The following is a 22,647-nucleotide window of genomic DNA, read 5'->3' on the forward strand; positions in this document are numbered from 1 at the left end:
TCATCTGACAAAGGATGATATCTAAAATATTTAACAACTCAATAAATTTATAAACCTAGCAATTGAAAACAAAGAATCCAATATTAAAATGGGAAATGATCAGAGTAGATGTGTCTCAAAAGAAGAAGTACAAATAACCAACAAGTAGACAAAAAATGTTCACTATCATTACCCATCAAAGAAATTGAAATCGGAACCACAATGGGTACCATCTCAGACTAGTTAGATAGTATCAAAAATAACAACAAGAAAGAAGACAAAGTCAGAAAGACAGGAAGGAAAGGAGGGAAGGAGGAAGGGAGGGAGGGAGGGAGGGAAGGAGGGAAGGAAGGAAGGAAGGAAGGAAGGAAGGAAGGAAGGAAGGAAGGAAGGAAGGAAGGAAGGAAGGAAGGAAGGAAGGAAGGAGGAGGGAGGGAGGGAGGGAGGGAGGGAGGGAGGGAGGGAGGGAGGGAGGGAGGGAGGGAGGGAGGGAGGGAGGGAGGGAGGAAATCATACTCTGAGAGAGACTGGATAACATGGCAAAATAATATTTACAACACAACCAGCCTCATAACAGCCTACTCTTTGACTGTGGTAATACCCCTAACATCCCATGCCCCAGCCAACAACTATGACTGGTCATTTGGAAATTTCAGAACTGACTGATGCACTAAAGTCTTCCTTCCACGGGTCTGATCCAATCTGCTTGACAACACTGTGATGGATAAAGACACACTATGGTACCCAGCACTAGCCAAAGATCTAGACAACAAACAAGAAAGGAGGGCCAAATGTGTAATCATCATGGCAGCATACGCAAGGACAAGGGCAACAGTGGTGTCCACATTTATTTCGTAAGAATTCCCAATGAGCTATCTAAATGACTTCTTTTGCTGGATGTCATCTTACCCAAGATTGCATAAATGAGCTGTCAGGATTTGGGTCTGAGGATATTTCTTGTAACAAGTTTTAGCCCATAGAGAGTTGTGAAACCTGGATCTGTTATAGAAATTATATTTAGCTCCTTGAGTAGTTTCATGAAGATCTCCTATGAGCCAAACTTAGCGTTAAATCTTAGGGCAGGTTCTGGAATGTGGCCAGACCCATAGAATTACAGGAATCGTTATTCCAACTGCAAGCTACTATACTGGGGGGGTATGTATGAAGAACTAGCAGAGCGCTCCACCCCCAAGGCACCTTCCTCACTCCCATTCTAACATAATTTGGAAAAAAGGTGGTATCCATGGAAAAGTTGCCAGAGCTCATCTCAAAACTTTTTTTGGGGGGTGGGGGGTCGCTGGCTTGAATTCAGGGCCTGAGCCCTGTCTCTTAGCTTTTTTTTTTTTGCTCAAGGCTAGTGATCTGCTTTCAGTTTTCTGCTGGTTCATTGGAGATAAGAGTCTCATACACTTTCCTGCCTGGGCTGACTTCAAACCTCAATCCTCAGATCTCAGCCTCCTGAGTAGCCAGGATTACAGGCATGAGTCACCAGCTCCTGGCTCATCTCAAAACATTGATACTGTGAATTCTATCTCTACGATTTACTGCAAGCACAACACACAAAAGGATGAGCAGCTGCCATTTACTAGGCACTTACTTTGATCCAGGTCTTGTGCTGAGCTTTCTATGAGGATTATAGAGACAAATACTGTTTTCACCTCTGTGTGATAACTTGCAATTACGGCTTTTAGTTCCACACTCCGTCTTTTGCTATGTGACTGCAGATCTGCTCACTAAAAACACAGAGTCCATTTCTCTATTTTGCATATCTACATTGGATGTATGGCTTACTTTGGCCAACAGGATGTTATGCCAATTGTGAGCCTGAGTCTCAGGAGGCCTCACATGTTTCTGCTTGCTCGATTGTGCCCCTGCCATCAGTGAGAACATGCCCAGACTAAGCTGGCTGATGGAAGGATGACATGTGGAGTAGGGCCTAGTTGTCCTGATCACTTCTGCCAAAGGCAACCTTGATCAGCCAACCCTTAGACATCGGAGCAAGCACAGCCAAAATCAGCAGAGCTGTACAAGGGGACACCACTGACTCCAGATGCATTAGCAGTAATTACCTATTGCTCAATGACAGATTTTGTGACTGATTGTTACACAGCATTACTATAGCAAAAGAGACTCATTATAGATAGGAAAAGAGGATCAAGGAGGTTAACGATGAATCCAAATCAAGGCCCATCTTGATAAAAGTGGATCCAAATGGCAACTTTGCAAAAAAAAAAATGGATGTAGTTTCTATAGGAAGTTAATACTTGTTAACTGTATTTTTTAAATTCTTAAAACCCAGTTCACTTTGGTGATCTAAAGACAAGTCTTCAGCAGAGTTTCTCTGGAATGTGATCTTGATAAGAACAGCTATTATTATTTATAAAAAGCCATCAGAAACAAGGACTAGAGAGAATGTTCTTTGAGTGCATGAGTTATGTCAACAGGAACTTTGTCTGTGAGACAATTATCCCACCATGAATAGCTGCATCTTTTAAGGAACAAACCAGGCTCCAGTGGCTGAGATCTGAGGGCCACAGTTCAAAGCCATCCCAGGTAGGAAAGTCCATAAGACTTTTTTTGTCAATCCTGGGGCTTGAACTCAGGGCCTAAACACTGTCCTTGAGCTTTTGTGCTCAAGGCTACTGCTCCACCACTTTGAGCCACTGTGCCACTTCCAGTTTTCTGGTAGCTAATTGGAAATAAGAGTCACATGGATTTTCCTGCCTGGGCTGGCTTGGAACCATGATCTTCAGATCTCAACCTCCTGAGTAGCTAGGATTACAGATGTGAGCCACCAGTGCCCAGCTCCAATTAACCCGCAAGAAGCCAGAAGTGGAGCTGTAGTAGAGCTCCAGCCTTAAGTGAAAAAAAAACTTATCAAGAGCAAGAGACACAGAGTTCAAGCACCAGTGCTGGCACCAAAAGGAAAAAAAAGAAGCACTCAGTAAAAGGGCAGTGCTGTAATGCATATACTGCATGACACTGACTTTCATGTGACTTCTGTCATCAATGTTATAGCTACATCTCATTTACTTACCTACCGAGAGAGAAACGGTGAACAAGGGAATTGAGGAATTTAAAGAATATTAATGGTAGCACATCAATTCAATTATCAGGCCTCACTAATGAGGTGAACTCCTTGTGTATAGAGGTTGCAAGTACAAACTTCACCACTGCAATTAGACCCATGTGGGTATTTAAGTCTTCAACACCAGCTGCAACAGTATGGGGTAGGAAAAGATGTGTGTTCTTAAGGTAAGAATTATACTGAAATTGTTATGCAGAAAGCAGCTCAGAAAAAATAGAAGATACAGTAGGTCATCTATAGCATTACTTGGGGACATTAACAATGTTTTTACCGTAAAGGGAAAAAGAAAGCTACTAGAGAACATTGTAGAGTACAGGAGAGATTGGTACACTGTTTTACATAATAAGTAAAAATTTTAATTCGTCACCTAATAATAAAGTCTAAATCTGAAGTGAAATAAAAGATTTACTCTGCATTCATTAGGTTAACCTTCTGCACATAGAAATTTACCAGTGTCTAACTTCAATCTGAGGGCTAGCAAAAAAGCTTCCCTCTTCGACCAAACATTAGTTAGGCTCCTCTGAGCCCTTTGGACCTCAACATTATGCTTTCCCTGTCCCCAGCTTCATCCTGTCCTTCCTAGCCAAGTTGTAAAAGAATCTTGTTAAGTAGCTTTAGAGAGAATTTTTATGCATCTGCTGGTACTGCGGCTTGAACTCATGGCCTGGACAGTGTCCCTGAGGTTTTTTGCTCAAGGCTAGTTAGTGCTCTACCACTCGAGCCACAGCTCTACTTTGGGATTTTTGGTGATTAATTGGAGGTAAGAATCTCATGGACTTTCCTGCCCAAGCTGGCTTCAAAGCAGGCCAGTCTAATCTCAGCCTCCTAAGTAGCTAGGATTACAGGACCTAGAGAGAAGTTTGAACCCTTAATTTCACATCACTCTCAATATCAACCCATATCTCTTATTTCTTTTCCATCCCATCTGATTCTCCTGGCCTGTCTGTAGCAAGAATCCTATTAAGTTGGTTTAACAATGTCTTTTCCTATTCTAGATGTCTCCACTTAGTCATCCAGTCACTGCCCCTCATTCTGACTGTTGACTATACATCTCTGTATTTGTAGTTGAGCCTAATCTCTATCCTATTGCAATAGACATAACATCTAATGCAACAGCCATGAGCAAAGTCTTACTATTTTAATAAGCATTAAAATATTTTTCCGTTAACAGGGTTCACTGTATAACAAAAATACACAAAATTTCAGGGAACAAGAAAAAATGACTACTACCAGAGCTGTTACATCAATAAAGGTATGTAATTTGAGTGCACAGTATCTACAATGAAATTAAATGAGATAGAATTTAATGCAGAAGAACTCAGCTCAGCCAAAATGTCCAAATGGGAATTCCAACTAAACTTTCTAGAAACTAAAAACAAAAAGGATAGTTTTTGAATCGGTGTAATAAAAAATACTTCTTTGATGTATATGTGCACATTTCTGCCTTAATAACTAGAGAGTATTACACATTAATAAAAAAATTCTTTGAAAAGAAATTTACACAGCTTTGGGTCACCACTCTAAGTAATCAGAGAGCACTTCTTAGAACAAGGTTTGTACAAAAAAAACACAAAGATATAACTCCAATTTCTTCTTATATTAATAGTTTGATAATCATCTTTTTACTTATTGTTTCCCTCTTTCTTCTGAGAATTAAGTAAACCCAAAATGCTATGTCAATTGGTTGAATTTGAATTCAACCAGAATTTCACTATTTATCTTTAAAATATTGAAATACTAGAAACGAAACTAACTGCAACTATTTTATGTTCCTAAAATTCTAAGAAATAGAAAATGTGTGACTTTCTTCTTTATAAGATCTTACTATGAAATAATACACTAACCAGGATGAATTAATTACAGGAAGAGCCACAAAGAAGTCTCTGGGCTCCTCTTTTCATTTATCAATTGGTGATGATTCAATTATTTTTCAGAGAAAAGCAAAGAAATATAATATGGCCATGTGGAAAAGGCTTGCCTCTCAGGGCAATGTTATTCAGAGGTTGTAGAGCCTTTAAGATGTGGAACTTATTAGATGCTAGTGGCATAAGCCTATAATTCTAGCTACTCAGGAGGTTGAGATCTGAGGATTTTGATCCAAAGCCAGTCCAGGAAGGAAAGTTCTTGAGACTCTTATAGCCAATTAACCAGCAAAATGACAAAAGTAGGAGTGTGGCTCAAGTGGTAGAGAACTAGCCTTGAATGAAAAAAGCTAAGCAATAATACAAGGCCCTGAGTTCAAGCCCCAGTACCAACACAAAAGCAAGTAAAATTCACATGATAGTATTTCAGGTCTAAAGAGCACTGACCAAAATTTTATACATGAGAGATTGCATATAAAAATTGAGATTTATGACTGTTCTCAAAAAATAAATTAATTCTCTAGGCATTCATACACCAAAAGGAGACAAAAATAGGACACTCTTAGGAAAGGAACAGAAAGGCACAACACCTATGTGCATCTTATCATACAAAATAATACTTATCGAAATGAACTCCAGGAAATGAAAATGTAATAAATTAATAAAACCCAGAACTCAATCTAGAACCCTTAGGCCTAATTCTCTTTTTTTTAAGTTTCTCTACTTCTTCATAATCTTTTTTTACACTTTTTAAAATTGTTATTATTTTTAAAAAAAATTTATTGTCAAACTGATGTACAGAGAGGTTACAGTTTCATACGTTAGGCATTGGATACATTTCTTGTACTATTTGTTACCTCCTCCCTTTTAGTTGTTATTAAAAGGTGATATACAAAGAGGTTATAGTTACATAAGTCATGTAAACAGTACATTTCTTACCCAGGCACTAGTGGGTCACGCCTAGCTATTCAGGATAGCGATTCAAAACCAGCTGGGGCAGAAAGTCAGCTGGGGCAAACAAAAGTCCCCATGAGATTCTTATCTCCAATTAAACAAACAAAAACTGGACATGGGGCTATGGCTCAACGTGGTAGAGTGCGTAAAATATGCTCATGGACAGTGCCCAGGCCCTGAGTCCAAGCCCCACTACCGATCAAAAAAACAAAACAAAAAAGTACATGTCTCTTTGAACAATGTCATCCCTTCTCTCTGTGTCTCTCTGTCTCTCTCTCTCTCTCTCTCTGTGTCTCTCTCTAAGATTTTCACTCCCATCCTCACTCACAAGTTATACAGTTGATTTTCAACAACCAGGACAAAAAGAAAAGAAAACAAAAACAGAAAAAAAAAATCCTCTCATTTCCATTTCCTGGAATTCCTTTTGCTAATTATTATTTTGTATGATCAGATGCGCATAGGCATATGCCTTTCTGTCCCTCTCTTTGGTCTCCCTGTGTGTGAATGCCTAGGCCTAATTCTTGCATGAAAATAGTTGGCTGGAGACTAGGCTGAACTGAATAATGAGTAATACATGTACTCTTGTTCACCAATATTGTAGCCAAGACTCCAAGGTCAATGGCAATTTCGGTATCATTGCACTTGCTTTTTTTTTTTTCTTTTTTTTTCCCCTATACTTTGTTTCACTCCTATATACTAGCTAATGCTACTTACCAATGGTAAAAAGTTATTTGATCTTAGAACCACTGGCTTTGTTTTGATCAAATCCTTTGTGCCTCTAAGGCATTAAATATCTATAACGTATCAATTCCATCCCCCATAGTCCCCAAGCCAATGAGAATTGTCTCCAAGATGCTTGCTTCAGAGTAGAATCTGGATATTGTTTTGTCCTCTGTGCCTGTATGCCAGAAGAGCTAAAATAGACTCAGCAAACAGTGCTTTGCCTCCAACGCTCATCCTTATTCCCAGGCCATGAGTCCTTATGCTGTTTGAGTCCTCTTCTGATGCAAAAGCACTCCTGGAAACCCAACCGACCAGAGAACAAAAATGCCATGTTATACCTGCAGACTCTCACCAAGGAACCAAACTCAGCCACAATAAGTCCTTCTTTGATTCTATGGACCAGTCATGCCCAATATGATAGTTACTTAGGAACAGGTAGTAACCAAACACTTGAAATGTGCCTAATCCAAACTGAAGTTTAAGTATGAAACCTGGCATTTCAAAACCTGAGTATGAATGAAAGCATTAAAAACTATACTAGTGAGACCAAATGAGGATATTTTTAGGAGAGACTCATAAGAGCTCATAGCTATGTATATATGATCATATAAAATGAACTCCAAGAAGTGAAAACAAAAACGTATTTTTTTTTATTTTACCTTTTGTGGTTCTTTTCTTTCTTTCTTCCTTTTCCCTTTTGCCACTGTTTGTTATTTTTGTGCCTTTGTCTGGTATGTAAGCATCTGATTTGGGAAGAGGAAGCACAGGAATGGTGGGACAAAGAGTGAACTAACTCAGCAGTGCTACTCTCTAGACACTATGTCAGAAATGAACTATACAGCTTGGGTGAGGAGGGAGGGGAAAGTGGAAGAAAATGAGCGAGAGGGTGATACTGTTCAAAAAGTAACGTACTCATTACCTGACTTATATAACAGTAACCCCTCTGTACATCACTTTTACAATAAAATTTAAATTTAAAAAGGAAATGTACTCAATACCTGACCTATGTAACTTTAACCCACCCGTATATCACCTTTACAATAAAAACTTTTTAAAACTATATTAGTAAAATAAAATAAAAATTTTTAAACTATATTTCATATTAATTGCACATTAAATGTCAATATTTTAATAGATTGGGTTAAATGAACTAGATGATTAGAAATAATTTCATCCATTTCTTTTTACTTTTTCTCTGTGGCTACAAGAAAATTTAAAGTTAGCCAGGCACCAGTGGCCCACGTCTAAAACCCTAGCTACTCAGGAGGCTGAGAAGCCAGCCCAGGCAGGAAAGTCTGTGGGACTCTGATCTCCAATTAATGACTTAAAAGCCAAATATACAACTGTGATTATATTTGAACACACAAAAGTGAGAAACAGTGCCAAGGCCCTGAGTTCTAGCCACAAGTATGGCACAAAAACATTAAACTTATATATATGACTCATATTCTAGTTTTATTAGATAAGTGCTACTTTACTTCACAAAAATGATTATCTTCAAAATAGTTCTACATCACCCTGGGCTCACCCCACTGGCCTGTCTCTCAGATACAAGCAAAGAGATTGTTCTATCTTCTCTTGAGTTGAGGGACTCTTTCTCTACATATTGTTTTCCCTCTTTTCTGATTAAATTTGCTATGTACTTGCTTGGTCTTTGAATGAGTGGGCAGAAGGGGAAATTGATGTACTTGGCATCATGCATGTTTGCACATGGAAAGTCAGAAGGAAAGAGTAATATGGACTCAAGGTGTTTTCTCCCATGGATAAAGAAGAGACCCCTGACCTGGCTCACGCATGTAAAGCTAGCTACTTAGGCAGTTGAGATGTGAGGATCGTGGTTCAAAGCCAGCCTGGGCAGGAAAGTCTGGGAGACTCCAACTAACCATCAGAAAACCAGAAGTGGCATTATGGCTCAAGTGGTAGTACACTAGTCTTGAGCTGAACTGCTCAGGGACAGCACCCAGACCCTGAGTTCAAGCCTCATGATGAGCACACATGCACACACACACACACACACACACACACACACACACACACAGTGCCTAGGGATGGGAGGACGCACAACTCTGGAGGCTCTCGCCCAAGGTTGGCCACAGCCCACTGAAACCAATCTGAATCACAGAAATTTTCATTGACCTGAAAAATGGAAGTAAGTCATTCGCACAAACAGAACAAGCTTTGGTAAAGGAAGTATTGTTATCCAAGTTAACCAGTCTGACCTGCTCCCATGAGTCACTTAAGGCTTGTAACTCTATAAAGGAATGAGGTGGTCTTGTTCATTAGAACCACACTCTATAGAACCATACTCCAAGTGTGGTCCTTAGAACAGCAACAGCCGCATCACCTGGGAGCTTGTTAGGCAAATGTTTGGGCCTTACCCTGGACCACGTTTTAAAAGACGCTTGTTAAAATGCAATGAGATTCTGCATTTTAACAAGAAGATCCTCAAGTCATTTGTGTACACACAGAAAATTTGAAAAGGATCTAAGTTTAGCCTTCTGATCATACTCATTTGCTTAACAAACTTTTAAGGTAAATAAACAATGGCAGCCTTTCAGTCTGAGTTAGTCTCTGGAATTTGACCCATTGGGGATCTTTCTGTTTTTCTTTTTCTTTGGACTGCAGCTAATAATACAGAATGTTTTGCAAGTAAATCAGTGGTTCCAGGTGGTTCTTGGATAGAAGCCTTGTAACAAGGCTATAAAAAGCCAGATTTTTCTCTTATGAGTTTCCAACTTAAGTATTCCCTGAGGCAAATAGCTTCAGCACAAGGGAGGCAAAGTAATTTTATGTAAAGGAGATGAATATCTGTGTAATTAACATGATACCCTTGTGCACATAAAATAAGGGGAAAATTTGCCAAAGTCAACTTTAGTTCAGAATGTCACACCCTGACAAGTGAAAAAGGAACTTTTGCATCAAAACTGAGACAAAACAAATTAAATCCACATATTTTTCATATTAGTTAAAATTCTTCCATTGCCAAAACCCTCCCACTGTATATAGCTCATGAAACACTGTTATCCCTTAATTGTATTTATATCCTTCCCAGAGGATTTAATGTTACCATACATTTACTCTGATCACAGAGCAAGGGAAAATAACAGTATTTTGAAACATCATTAATTCCTCCATGGAATTATTTGCAGGAGGACTTTCTGTTTCAAATATAAAGTCTCAAACTTGACAGAAAGTCTCTAAAGTATTTGAAGGCAGTAAAAACTAATTAACACAGGAAAATGTATTTAGGTTTATATTATTCCAAAGTCAACTCTAGTGCATAATATATAGCACCAATCACTTGGTATTATTACCTATGTGTCACTATATAATATCAAGCACCTGAGCCATCATAGTTTGACTTTCTATCTTTGCAAAAACTACTTGCATCCATTGTGTTTACTTATTTCTGTCTCATTGCCTACATAGATTTTTATTAGTCATAGTTGGATGTTTTGCTTCACGACAGTTTAAAAATAAAATTCATCCAAAAACCCACACCAAAAAAAACTAGCTAAATCCAAATTTACGATTCAAAACATTTCCTATTCTTGCCTTGCATGCATGAAGTCCTGGGTTCGGTTCCTCAGCACCACAAACACAGAAAAATCCAGAAGTGGCGCTGTGGCTCAAGTGGTAGAGTGCTAGCCTTGAGCAAAAAGAAGCCAGGGACAGTGCGCAGGCCCTGAGTTTAAGTCCCAAGACTGGCAAAAAACAAAATTTTTGCTTCCATTTCTTGAAGTTTATTTTGATAAGCATTATTTATATGACCATATGCACATAGCTATTGAGCCCTTGTGATCCTCACCTAAGAATATCCTCCTTTGTTCTCACTGTGTGAGTGTTTTGAGTGCTGTTTAATTAGTTGTCTTTTACTATTCATTGAGTTTACTTTTAGATTTATAGGCACATTCTAGTAATTACAAATGAGGGAAACCATGCAGCCTTTGTTCCTTTGGGTTTGGTTTACTTCACCTAGTATATTATTTTTCTGTCTTTCCATTTTCTTATGGATGGGGCAATGAATAGGCAGGGAAAAAAACAGACTAGAAATTCTATGAGACTCTTGTCTCCAATTAATCACCAAAAAGCCAGAAGTAAAGCTCTGACTCAAGCAGTAGAGTGCAAGCCTTGAGAAAAAAGCTTAGGGACAGCATTCAGGCCCTGAGTTCAAGCTACACGACTGGTACCAAAAAAAATAGAACTACCAAGCCAAGCATGTCTATAATCCTGCCTACTCTAGAGGCTGAGATCTGAGAGTCTGAGCGATCTGGGAGTCTCAGATCTCAAAAATCAACCACAGGCACACAAAGCCACAAGTCTCAGCTCAAATTAACCAGCAAAACACTGGAAGTGGAATTATGACTCAGGGGATAGAGTGTCAGCCATGAGCAAAAATGCTAAATGAGTGTGCAAGGCCTAGAGTTCAAGCTCTTTTACCAGCACAATAAGGAAATGAATAAATGAGACTACCATTCAATATAATCATCCTACTACTGGCTCTATATCCAAAGGAAATGAAATCCATACCTTAAAGATGTGCAAGTCCATGAATTCTTTGCAGTCTTGTTCCTGTGGAATCAATCTAACTATCAATGAATGAAAGGGTAAAGAAAACATGGTGTGTATCTGTGTGTGCACACGTGTGTGTGAATGTGTGCATGTACACGTGTATGTGTGACATACACAGTGGAATTCCTCACACAATATGATGTTGTTCAGCTCTAATATACAAGGAAATTCTGCCTTTTCCATCAGAGGAAAACCTGAAGGACATTATGCAAAGTGAACTATGCAAGATGAAGAAAGGCAAACAGAGTTTGATCTCACCTGTATATAAGATCTAAAACCATAGTTGAATTTGTAAAAACAGAGTAGAACAATAGTAGCCAGGGGCTCAAGGATAATAAAGGGATGTTAGTCAAAGGATATAAACTTAGTTACAGATGAGTAAGTTCTGAGGTTCAATATTCGATATGGTGACTTTAGTTACAAACGTGTGTATACTTGAAATTTGCCTGTCATTACTAACACAAAATGATAAAGTATGGTAATAAATGAGTGGATTTGACTGTGATAATCACTTTACAATGTGTATCTAATCATCATATTGTACACCTTGAATATATATAAATTTTAGATAGCAAATGTGCTTGAATAAAGCTGGAAGAAAAAAATGTGCCCTGTCTGTCCTACAATATAGCTGAAACAGATGGAAAAGAATATGTTGCCATGGTAACAAGTCTCTCTTAAAATTCATGACTTCAAGGACTGAGGTTGTGGCTCTGTGGTAAATCATTTGCTTACCATATGCAAGGCCCTGGGTTCAATTGCCAGGAAAACAAACAAATACACACACACACACACACACACACATACACACACACACACACACACACACACACACACACACACACACACACCAGGCAACCAGGCATGAATGTAATCCCAGGACTCTGAGGCAAGAGGATCATGAGTTCAAGGCAGTGGTATGTACATAATGAGGCCCAGTCTCAAAAAAAACAAAATAAAAATAAAATAAATTCAAAAATAAAAGTAAAGCCAGTCACTGGTAGCTCGTGCCTGTAATGCTAGCTACTCAGGAGGCTGAGATCTGAGGATTGTGGTTCAAAGCCAGCACAGGCAGAAAAGTCCATGAGACTCTTATCTCCAGTTAATCGCCAGAAAACCAGAAATGGTACCATGCCTCAAAGTGGTAGTGCACTTGCTTTCAGCACAAACGCTTAGGAGCAGCACTCAGGCCCTGAGTTCAAGCCCTACAACCAACAAAAACTAAATAAATAAACACACTGGATGGTAAAAGACAAAAAATATACCAGGCCATGATAAATTATACAGGTCTCTAAACATTCACATAGTGAGACCAAAGGTGAATATTCTTAGGAGAGGATCAAAATGGCTCACTATATAAAATGATATTCATATAAAATATATAAAGTATATAAAATAGTATTTATCAAAAAGAACTCCAAGAAATGGAAACAAGAGCCTATTTTTCTTTGTTGCTGTTTTTGTTTAGTTTAACTTTTGTCTTGTTTGTAAGTTTATCTGTTTGGGGAGGGCAAGAGGGTCATAGAAATGGTGGGACACAGATTGGGAAAAGATCTTTACTGGCCATACAACGGACAAAGGCTTCATATCTAAAGTATATGCAGAACTAAAAAAATTAAATTCCTCCAAAACAAAACCTCAAAGAACCAACAGGCCCCTCAACAAGTGGGCTAAAGACTTAAAAAGAGACTTCTCTGATGAGGAAATGAGAATGGCCAAGAGACATGAAAAAGTGCTCTACATCACTGGCCATAAAAGAAATGCAAATCAATACAACATTGAGATTCTACCTCACCCCAGTAAGAAGGTCCATTATCAAGAAAACTAACAATAACAAATGTTGGAGGTGATGTGGCCAAAAGGGAACCCTACTTCATTGTTGGTGGGAATGTAAACTGGTTCAGCCTCTCTGGAAAGCAGTATGGAGATTCCCCAGGAGGCTAAACATAGAACTCCCCTATGACCCAGCAGCCCCACTTTTAAGCATCTACCCAAAAGACCACAAACAAGAACACACTAAAGCCACCAGCACAACAATGTTCATCGCAACACAATTTGTCATAGCTAAAATGTGGAACCAACCCAGATGCCCCTCAGTAGACGAATAGATCAGGAAAATGTAGTACATATACACAATGGAATTTTATGCCTCTATCAGAAAGAATGACATTGCCCCATTTGTAAGGAAATGGAAGAACTTGGAAAAAATTACACTAAGTGAAGTGAGCCAGACCCAAAGAAACATAGACTCTATGGTTTCCCTCATAGGGAATAATTAGCAGAGGTTTAGGCTAGTCACATCAGAGGATCACAAGAGCCCAACAGCTATGCCCTTATGAACACATAAGATGATGCTAAGTGAAAAGAACTCCATGTTATGGAAACGACTGTTATATCACTGTTGTAATTACTTTCAACATGCCATGGGAAACAATAGCTTCTTTTCTTGATGATCCTCTTGTATCCCCTTTCTGTGGTTGTCCCCGTGCTATCACTGTATCTTATCTGAGTACCCTGGATAATGTATATACCGGATTTGAACCAGGGAAGTGAAAGGGAATATCAAAATTGAGAGACAAAGGATAAAAAGACAAATGACTCCAAAATCAATACTTGTGAAACCATTTGGTGTAAACCAATTGAACAACTCATGGGGGAGAGGGAAAGGGGGAGGGGTGGGGGAATGAGGGAGGAGGTTAACAAACAGTACAAGAAATGTACCCATGGCCTAACGTATGAAACTGTAACCCCTCTGTACATCACTTTGACAATAAATAAGTAATTATTTTTTAAAAAATCAACCAAAAAGCTAAAAAGAAAAAGAAGAAGAAAGAAATGGTGGGACAAAGGGTGAACAAATGCAGCAGTGATACTCACTGAACACTACGTGGAAAATGAACTACACAACTTGTGGGTATGGATGGGTGGGAAACTAGGAGACCTCAAGGGAAGGGGTGACACTATTCAAAAAGAAATGTACTCATTATCTGACTTATGTAACTGTAACCCCTCTGACTTCACCTTACAATAATATATACTTATTTTAAAATAATAAAAATAAACTCATAACCTCAAATCTTACTTCAACCTAGACTTTGCCAGTCTCCAAGCACTGATGCTAAATTGTCTCAGTTGAGTCACTCTTCCACTCCTCTAGACAGCTATTTCATACTTTCTCTTTCTCTCATCTTCAATAATCAGTTCCACCACCTCAGATGTGATGACTATTGTTCCTGTTTGCCTGAGAAATGGAAAGAACCAAAGGGAACACCTACCTCCTGGAAGACTGATTACATCCTTGCCAGATCTGGCTAGACTACCACTGTTTTGATTCACTGGGGAGCTTTACTTACCATCTCCTTCTTATCTTCCTGGAAGTGGACATCCACAAACATTTTTCCAACAACATAAGGGAGGGCACTTTCGATAAAGTTTACACATTTGTCCCACTGAGGAAGTAGAGTTGTGGTCCCCTGGATTACCTGTAGGAGATCAAATGTATGACTAAAAAACTCCAAGTCACTTGGAGAAAAAAGTCAACAAACCTCAACCCAGGTACTAAGAGGCAAAGAAAGCTGAAAGCATAAGGAAAAGCATTATGCTTGCCCTATTTACATAGGAGCCTAAATTAAAATATTTTGACAGCAAAACAATAATTACATATTTTGCCATTTCTTCCACTTTCCTCCATAAAGCTTAGGATCTTGGCAATGTACAGTCAGCATCCCCAGACAGAATGTTGTCCAAGTAGCACTTGATCTCTATTGAGAAACCAAGTGGTATCTGGAAAGGTCTAGAATCAATTGGTGATCAACAAGGGAGACCAGCAGAATAGGGCCCACCATGAACAACCCAATGAACATATTTTTTATATTGTGTCATAGCAGAGAACATTCTGGTAAACAAGGAAAATGGAGATGTAAACGCTTTTCCCATCTGTCCTCATTAGACCATTATAAGAAAACATTTACAAACAAGGATCTTTGAAAACAGGACTTGGAAGGTTCAATGGTTTATTCTTGGGGAACGAAGGCAGAGAAATAAATATTGTTTAAGTCATTCATGGAGGTTGAGAGAGCAGGCAGGGAGTGGGAGAGGGAGCTCTGAAAAATGTGGCTGGAAATGCCATGTTATAGCCATGCTATTGGAGCAGAGTGAAAGAGATTGATGTTTAAGTTCATGTCTTCTTTTTCTGTTTTCTGTGAGCATGACCTGTCTCAGGGGTAAGGGACAAATCTATTTTTAAAACATCTAGAAAAAGAAATCCTTTGGCAATTCAATATTATATTTAGCACTTCATGCTCAAGAAATATCCCCTCATACCTAACCTCAAATTTTCACACACTATGTCTTACACCTCTCTCTCTCATTCTCTGCACAGTGGGGGTGGATAGCAGCAAGGGATCATCTTTTATGTGAGCTACAGGAGTTAAAAATACCTTCACACGGAAAGTATCTACTTGTTTTGTATCTTAACCATTTCATATGACCTAAATATATGTAGCTGTTGGATGCTATTCTCTTTAAAGTGATTTTATATTCCATGACTTCAAAGAGTCAGGACACACACACACACACACACAGAGAGAGAGAGAGAGAGAGAGAGAGAGAGAGAGAGAGAGAGAGAGAGACCCTGCATTGCTCTGTGAGCATCATGGCCCACTAAGAATTTCTGTACTTACCTGCCTCCCTCATAACTAAAAAGTCAGAGCTTGTAAGATTTGATATTCACTTCACTTTAAATGAGTAGAAAGCCAGGCACTGGTGGCTCATGTCTGTAATCCTAGCTACTCAGGAGGCTTAGATCTGAAGATTCCAGTTCAAAGCCAGCCCAGGCAGAAAAGTTCTTGAGACTTATCTCCAATTAACCACCAAAAAGCCAGAAGTGGCGCTGTGGCTCAAGTTGGCAGAGTGCTAGCCTTGAGAAAAAAAAAAAAAAGAATCCAGGGATAGTGCTCAGGCCCTGAGTTCAAGCCCTAGGACTGGCAAGAAAACAAAGAAAAAGGAATACATACATACATACACATATATATGTGTGTGTGTGTGTGTGTGTGTGTGTGTGTGTGTGTGTATGTATCACATTGGATGCCCATAAGCATACACAACTATCAAACTTATTCTTTGTCAGTGAAATATTAAAGAAGTATAATTCTCTTTTAAAAGATATTATGAAGAAATGTTAAAAAGTATAACTACAGTTACCTCTGTTAAAAACACTGGGAGAAAAGGGGAAATAAGTTGGCAACAAGGGAAGAGTTTAAAACTAATGCTATGATCCTCAGTATTACTAAATATCACTATATGATCCCGAAGTAGACTTTGAGTGTACTTTTACTATATATCAACTATACCTGGATTAAAAGAAATAAAGAAAAAACAAATGAGAAGATAGCATGGGCTGTAAACTACCTGTGTTCCATGCCTAAAAATGATTTTTATTAGATCCGTTAATACACAGACTGTTTTAGCACATAAAATCATCCAGTGATGTAACATTGTAATCTCATACTTACCCGTGAGAATTCCAACCATCTATATTGAAAGCGCCTGCTCAGATTTGGAATTCTGGAATAAACCATTCTCCACACCAAATAGTTGGCAATTGTCCTGTTAACAGAGGGAAAAGCACATTTATTGTATTTTAGGTCGATAGCTGATGCTCTGCAAAACACCTTCAGAAAAACTGTTGGCAAAGTTCCATAGAGAGTCTGCTTATTCATACAAAAATGCAGGGCTCTCTGCTTGAAGAATCACATTAGATGATACAATATCAATAAGTACAACTAAAATTGACTTACTTTTCACTACCAACTTCAACTAGATGAAATAGAGATTACAGCCCCAGACCTAAAAGCAAATATCTTGCTTTCCCTCTCGGCTACTGCCCCACTTCCCATGTCTGCAAATGCCTTCAAATGATAGACGACCTGATACAAGGGTTATATGGAATTTACCTTCCGAAACTAAAAGTATTAACTAATATCACTCATGTCAATTTGCACCATGATCAATCCTTATTAAATAAGTCAGCTCAGGCACAGCACTCAAGTTCTCTGATTTATCTTTTCTCATAAGGCAATAGGTTATTGTGAGGTTAAAATAAATAACAAAAGATAGACAAAGAGTAAAAATCCCAAGTTGTTATTGAGGTTATTCACTTCCAAGCATGAAAACAATGTTACAAGCTCCTGAGATTTCCATGATACTTTTTTTTTTTTTGGCCAGTGGCCTGGGGCTTGAACTCAGGGCCTGAGCACTGTCCCTGGCTCTCTTTTGCTCAAGGCTAGCACTCTGCCACTTGAGCCACAGCACCACTTCTGGCCGTTTTCTGTATATGTGGTGCTGGGGAATTGAACCCAGGGCTTCATGTATACGAGGCAAGCACTCTTGCCACTAGGCCATATCCCCAGCCCCCATGATACATATTTTCAAAAATCTGTTACATGTTAAGTGTTGCCTTTTTCTATAAGCAAAAGATGCCCTGGCCTCAGAAAGATGTGTGATATGAGATAATTCAATAGTAATGATGGATTTTTAATGATCCATCCCCTCCCAGCTGGACCATTACTATGGTAGCTAATCACATACATTCCTAAGGTAGCTCTTGGGTCAATCAGAAATGGGACAACAGTCTGATATGATGATACCAAACCATCATACCAAACCACACTCTCATTTCCATGGCACTCAACTATAGTAGACATATACTCCAATGAGAAAAAGCATACTTTAGCGTAGATACCAGAATATGGATGTTTATTTCAATTTATACCAAGAGGCACATTAATATAATAGGAATATTTTTGAAACAAGATTTCATGAGTGGCCTAGGTTGGCCTCGAACTTAGGATTCTCTTGCCCCCACCTGCCAAGTGCAGTTCTGTAAACTGTCTCTGTCCCACCATACTCATCTCTAGGGATATTGTGTGTGTGTGTGTGTGTGTGTGTGTGTGTGTGTCTGTCTGTCTGTCTGTCTGTCTGTATCTGTGTCTGTGTGTGTGTATGATGACAGTAGGGCTTGAACTCAGGGCTTCTGGCCCTTGCTTGGCTCTTTCAGTCAGGGCTGGACACTCTACCACTTGAGTCAAGCCTATACTTTCAGCTTTTTTCTAGTTTGCTGGGCATGATTTGTCTGTTCACTCTGGCTCCAAATCATGACTGTCAGATCTCAGCTTCCTGAGTAACCAGGATAATAGATAGGTATGAGCCACTGGAACCCAGCTTTCAATAATATTTTTAATAAATACATCTATGTAAATTTCATGATTAACTATTTTTTTCAGACATTATGAATTAATCTTAAACATCATTATAGTCATAGTTTAAGATATATTATCCACATAGGGATAGATTAAGATGCAAATCAGTATTTCATATAATCTTCCTATTTCAAACATTTCTGACATAGCCTTGTTAGGTCTGGTTAGATAATCATTGTTTTTCCCTTGTCATCTGGATAACTATGATGTGTGGGAGAAGAGTTACTTCTCTCATTTCCTTGCCATTCACTTGCACTTACATAATTAGGAATAACTTCATTTCATATTTCCTCCCAAGAAATTTTAAGCCACCTGTCCATATTGTGAGAATTAAATTAAACTAGGTAATAAAATCCATAAATCTAGAGGTATTGGCAAACAGCTAAAGCTTCTTTTCAATATATCAAATGCAAACCAATCAATGACTGACAAGTATACCTCATCTTGTGTGCCATTAGGACTTAACAAAGGGTCTAAAGCCATCCCTATTTCTGAATAAGATAAGAAGTGTTCACTGAGCAGTTACTATTCCTGGTACAGCTATCATGATCCATCAGGAATATAAACACATGAACATCCTCTGTCTATAGTTAAAGAACTCAAGATTTCAGCTTGTTATTATAATTGAGTTTGTTTACTTGAAGAAGAAACTATAGGTATATAAGAGACCCTTCTTTCATTGACAATACAGCTTGAGCACCCAGATATACTAAGAGGCGTAGGTCCTGGGAACATAGAGAGGTAAGAAAGGTTGACTCTGAGCTCCTCAGGCTTTTAACTGAGTAGAGATATGAGCTAAGCACATAAATAATTAAGGCTTAGAACCATTGAGTAAACTCTTCACATTGTCAATAGGTCTTAAACCGGTACAATCGAGGGAGGTTTCTTTATTGTTTGTTTGCTTGGTCAGTCAGGGCTTGGGCACTATTCCTAAGCTTCTTTCCCTCAAGGCTAGCACTCTACCACCTGAACCATAATACTACTTCTGTCTTTTTCTGAGTAATTTATTAGAGATAAGAGTCTCATGAACTTTTCTCCCCAGGCTGGCTTCAAACCACAATCCTCAGATCTCAGCCTCCTGAGTAGCTAGGATTATAGATATGAGCCACCAAGTGCCCACATCTGGGGAGATTGTTGTTGTTTTTCTAAGTCCAGAGGCCCAGGCTACCTCAGACCTATTAAATCTCAATCTCAAGTGTGGGACTTAGCACAAATACTGCTTTAACTAAAGATATCTCCACTAAGCTCACTGTATAGCCGACTCAGAGACCCAGTGTAATAAACATGGAAGCCAGAGCAGAGCTTTGCTCTATACCACGGAGTGAAGAGTGCCAGTTTGGAACCCAGCTATAATTTCTTGACCATCCATAGGGACCATAAAAACACTCTAACAAAAGTGATTCACAGAAATCAATGGGCACCGGGAGAAAACAGTGAGGCCTTCCTGGCTAAGGAATGAGTAAGATGATGGTGGGACAAGATCTCTAAGAGCTGGAAGACAATGGTGCTGTTGAGTTGTTCCAGTGTGTTACAAATATGCTGACAGATTGCTCTGGCGCACAGCTAAGGAGTGCTAATATCACCAGCCAGGAACAGAGATGACCATAATGACTGAATCACTGCCACCTAATGCTCAGATACATCAAAAGAAAAACCCAAACAAACAAAACTCAGACTCAGCAACAGTCCTTGAAAATAACACATAATAGCTTTCCCCACCTCCAAAAAAAAGCATTTTCAGCAGTATGGTAATTTCCCTAAATGGCAATAAAGTAGAGAAAAGTGAAGCATCTGAGAAGAGAGCCCACCACTGAGAAAACAACATGAAATCCTTTCATAAACCCTGTTACTTGGAATATGTGTTTTCTTGAGACTTTTGGGACCTCATCTTCTTTACTAGCTTACATTCTCTATTAGCTTACATGTACATTACATTAATGAGGTTATAATATACCTGGTCCTAGGGCTTGAACTCAGGGTCTGGGTACTATCCCTGAGCCTTTTATTTTTGCCAGTCCTGGGGCTTGAACTCAGGGCCTAGGCACTGTCCCTGAGCTTCTTTTGCTCAAAGTTAGCACTCTACCACTTGAGCCACAGCACCACTTCTGGCTTTTTCTGTTTATGGGGTACTAAGGAATCAAACTCAGGGTTTCATGCATGCTAGGTAAACACTCTACCACTAAACCACATTCCCAGCCCCTCCCTGAGCTTTTTTACTCAAGGAAGGTGTGTTATCACTTGAGCCACACCTCTATTTCTGGAGTTTAGATAGTTAATTGAAGATAAGAGTCTCATGCACTTTCTTATCTGAGCTTGCTTAGAAAAAACCGTGATCTTCAGATTTCAACCTACTGGTTAACTAGGATTATAGGCATAAAATAATTTCTTTGACTGTCTGAATGACAGGGAAGTAGGTGGTTATTACATTATCCCATTTTCAGATGAGAAAACAGAGATAAGAAGACTACCAATGAAATTTTTCAATCCAGTAGTAACATTGAAGTCTTCAGATTCAAATTCAGTTTTATTCCTCCCAATTATACAATGGAAAGTGAGCCCAAGATGTTCTTCTCAAGTATTCTCTAAACCTAACAGAGATTTCTAAATCCTATAGGCTTCCAGAAGAATATGCCCTCAAAATGTGTCCCTGACCCAGCAGTTTCAGAAAACCCTGAACACTTGGTAGAAAGTTGCTGTTTTCCTCCTCAGACCTACTGAAGTAGAAATTGTGAGGGTGGGGCTCAGCAGCCTGAGTCTTAGCAAGCCTTGCCGGAGATTCTGATATATATATCAGAGTTGAGAACTGTAAATTGAGAACATACACAGCTGCTATAAAATCAAAGATAACTGGTGACCTTAATAGATGTTAATATCATTGTGTCACGTGAAGGATTTTCAGCAGCAGTTTCGAGGCTTGACAGAGACACCCACAGAAGGTTTGGGTGGCATTCCTCCAGGGATGAGGGCGGACGATGCTAACAACAATATGCTGAAGCCTTTTGTATACACATCCTCGCCTATTACAGTCCCTCAGCTCTCTAGCCTTCTGCCTCAAAGGCAACATCTGGGTTCATGTTAGTCCTATCACATGAGATGATTAGTCATCCCTTTTCCGCTCTCCAGGATCTGGAAAACTGATACTTTGGGGTTCTGTCCATTTGCCACTCCCTTGAGGATGGTGATGAAGCATCTGGTTAACTTCTAGACAATTTGAAGAAGTGTCTACTGTGTGAGAAGTGCTGAGTTGGACCTTGAAGCTACAAAAGAAGTTACAAAAGGGCCTACCATTGGGTGCCAATCCTGGAAGAATTGAAAGAAAAGTGGTCATTTCAGGAAGAGAAGTGAGTTCTTTTATTTATTTATTTTTTGGTCGGCCACAGGGCTTGGACCAGGTCGCTGAGCTCTTTTGTTCAAGGCTAGTAGTCTACCACTTTGAGCCACAGCTCCAACTCTGGTTTTATGTTGGTTAATTGGAGATAAGAGTCTCAGACTTTCCTGCCCAGGCTGACTTTGAACAGCAATTCTCAGATCTCAGCCTCCTGAATAGCTAAGATTACAGGCATGAGCCACCAGCACCCAGTGGAAATAAGTTCTCTGATAGAAGCATGTCTATGGAAAGTTCAACTCCTTTTTCTCCGGGTACACAGCTATACTCCACTTCCCAGTCTCCCTTACATTTAGATAAGTCATAAGACTGAGTTGTGGCTTGTAGAATATGGGTAGAAATAAGATTTCTACTTCTAGAACCTCCCACAAACATCTATACAATCTTCTATGCACTCTCATTTGCCAGCCATCAGATAAATGGAAAGGTGCCACAAACCCACAGAAGGGGCTAGAGATGTAATGGAAGGATCCTGGGCTCCTAAGTCACTAGTTAGAAGGAATCTGTCTTATGGAAAGACTAGGGTTTGGATTGTTCCATGAGCAGAGGCAGTTTTTATTGTGTAAGCTCCTAAAAATATAGAGGCACCTGTTATAGCAAGTAGTATATCTTGGCTAATAAAATAACTATGGGGACCCTTAACTAGTGTTTGTTTTTTGTTTTTTGTTTTTTTGGCCAGTCCTGGGCCTTGGACTCAGGGTCTGAGCACTGTCCCTGGCTTCTTCCCGCTCAAGGCTAGCACTCTGCCACTTGAGCCACAGCGCCCCTTCTGGCCGTTTTCTGTATATGTGGTGCTGGGGAATCGAACCTAGGGCCTCGTGTATC

The 22,647-nt window shown here is 39.3% G+C and overlaps 1 protein-coding gene across 1 annotated transcript in view; it reads right to left on the reverse strand.

The window, feature by feature from the left end:
- The window catches only part of Phex (phosphate regulating endopeptidase homolog X-linked), a 217,686-nt gene that overhangs the window by 132,939 nt on the left and 62,100 nt on the right, over window positions 1-22,647 (reverse strand). The window contains exons 10-11 of the mRNA XM_048335888.1: window positions 16,692-16,785; window positions 14,532-14,660 (exon numbers count right to left, since the gene is read on the reverse strand). Of these exons, the coding sequence (XP_048191845.1) occupies window positions 14,532-14,660; window positions 16,692-16,785 (223 nt within the window). The remainder of the gene's footprint in view (window positions 1-14,531; window positions 14,661-16,691; window positions 16,786-22,647) is intronic.

This window comes from Perognathus longimembris, chromosome 28, assembly GCF_023159225.1.
Source record: "Perognathus longimembris pacificus isolate PPM17 chromosome 28, ASM2315922v1, whole genome shotgun sequence".
NCBI lineage: Eukaryota > Metazoa > Chordata > Mammalia > Rodentia > Heteromyidae > Perognathus > Perognathus longimembris.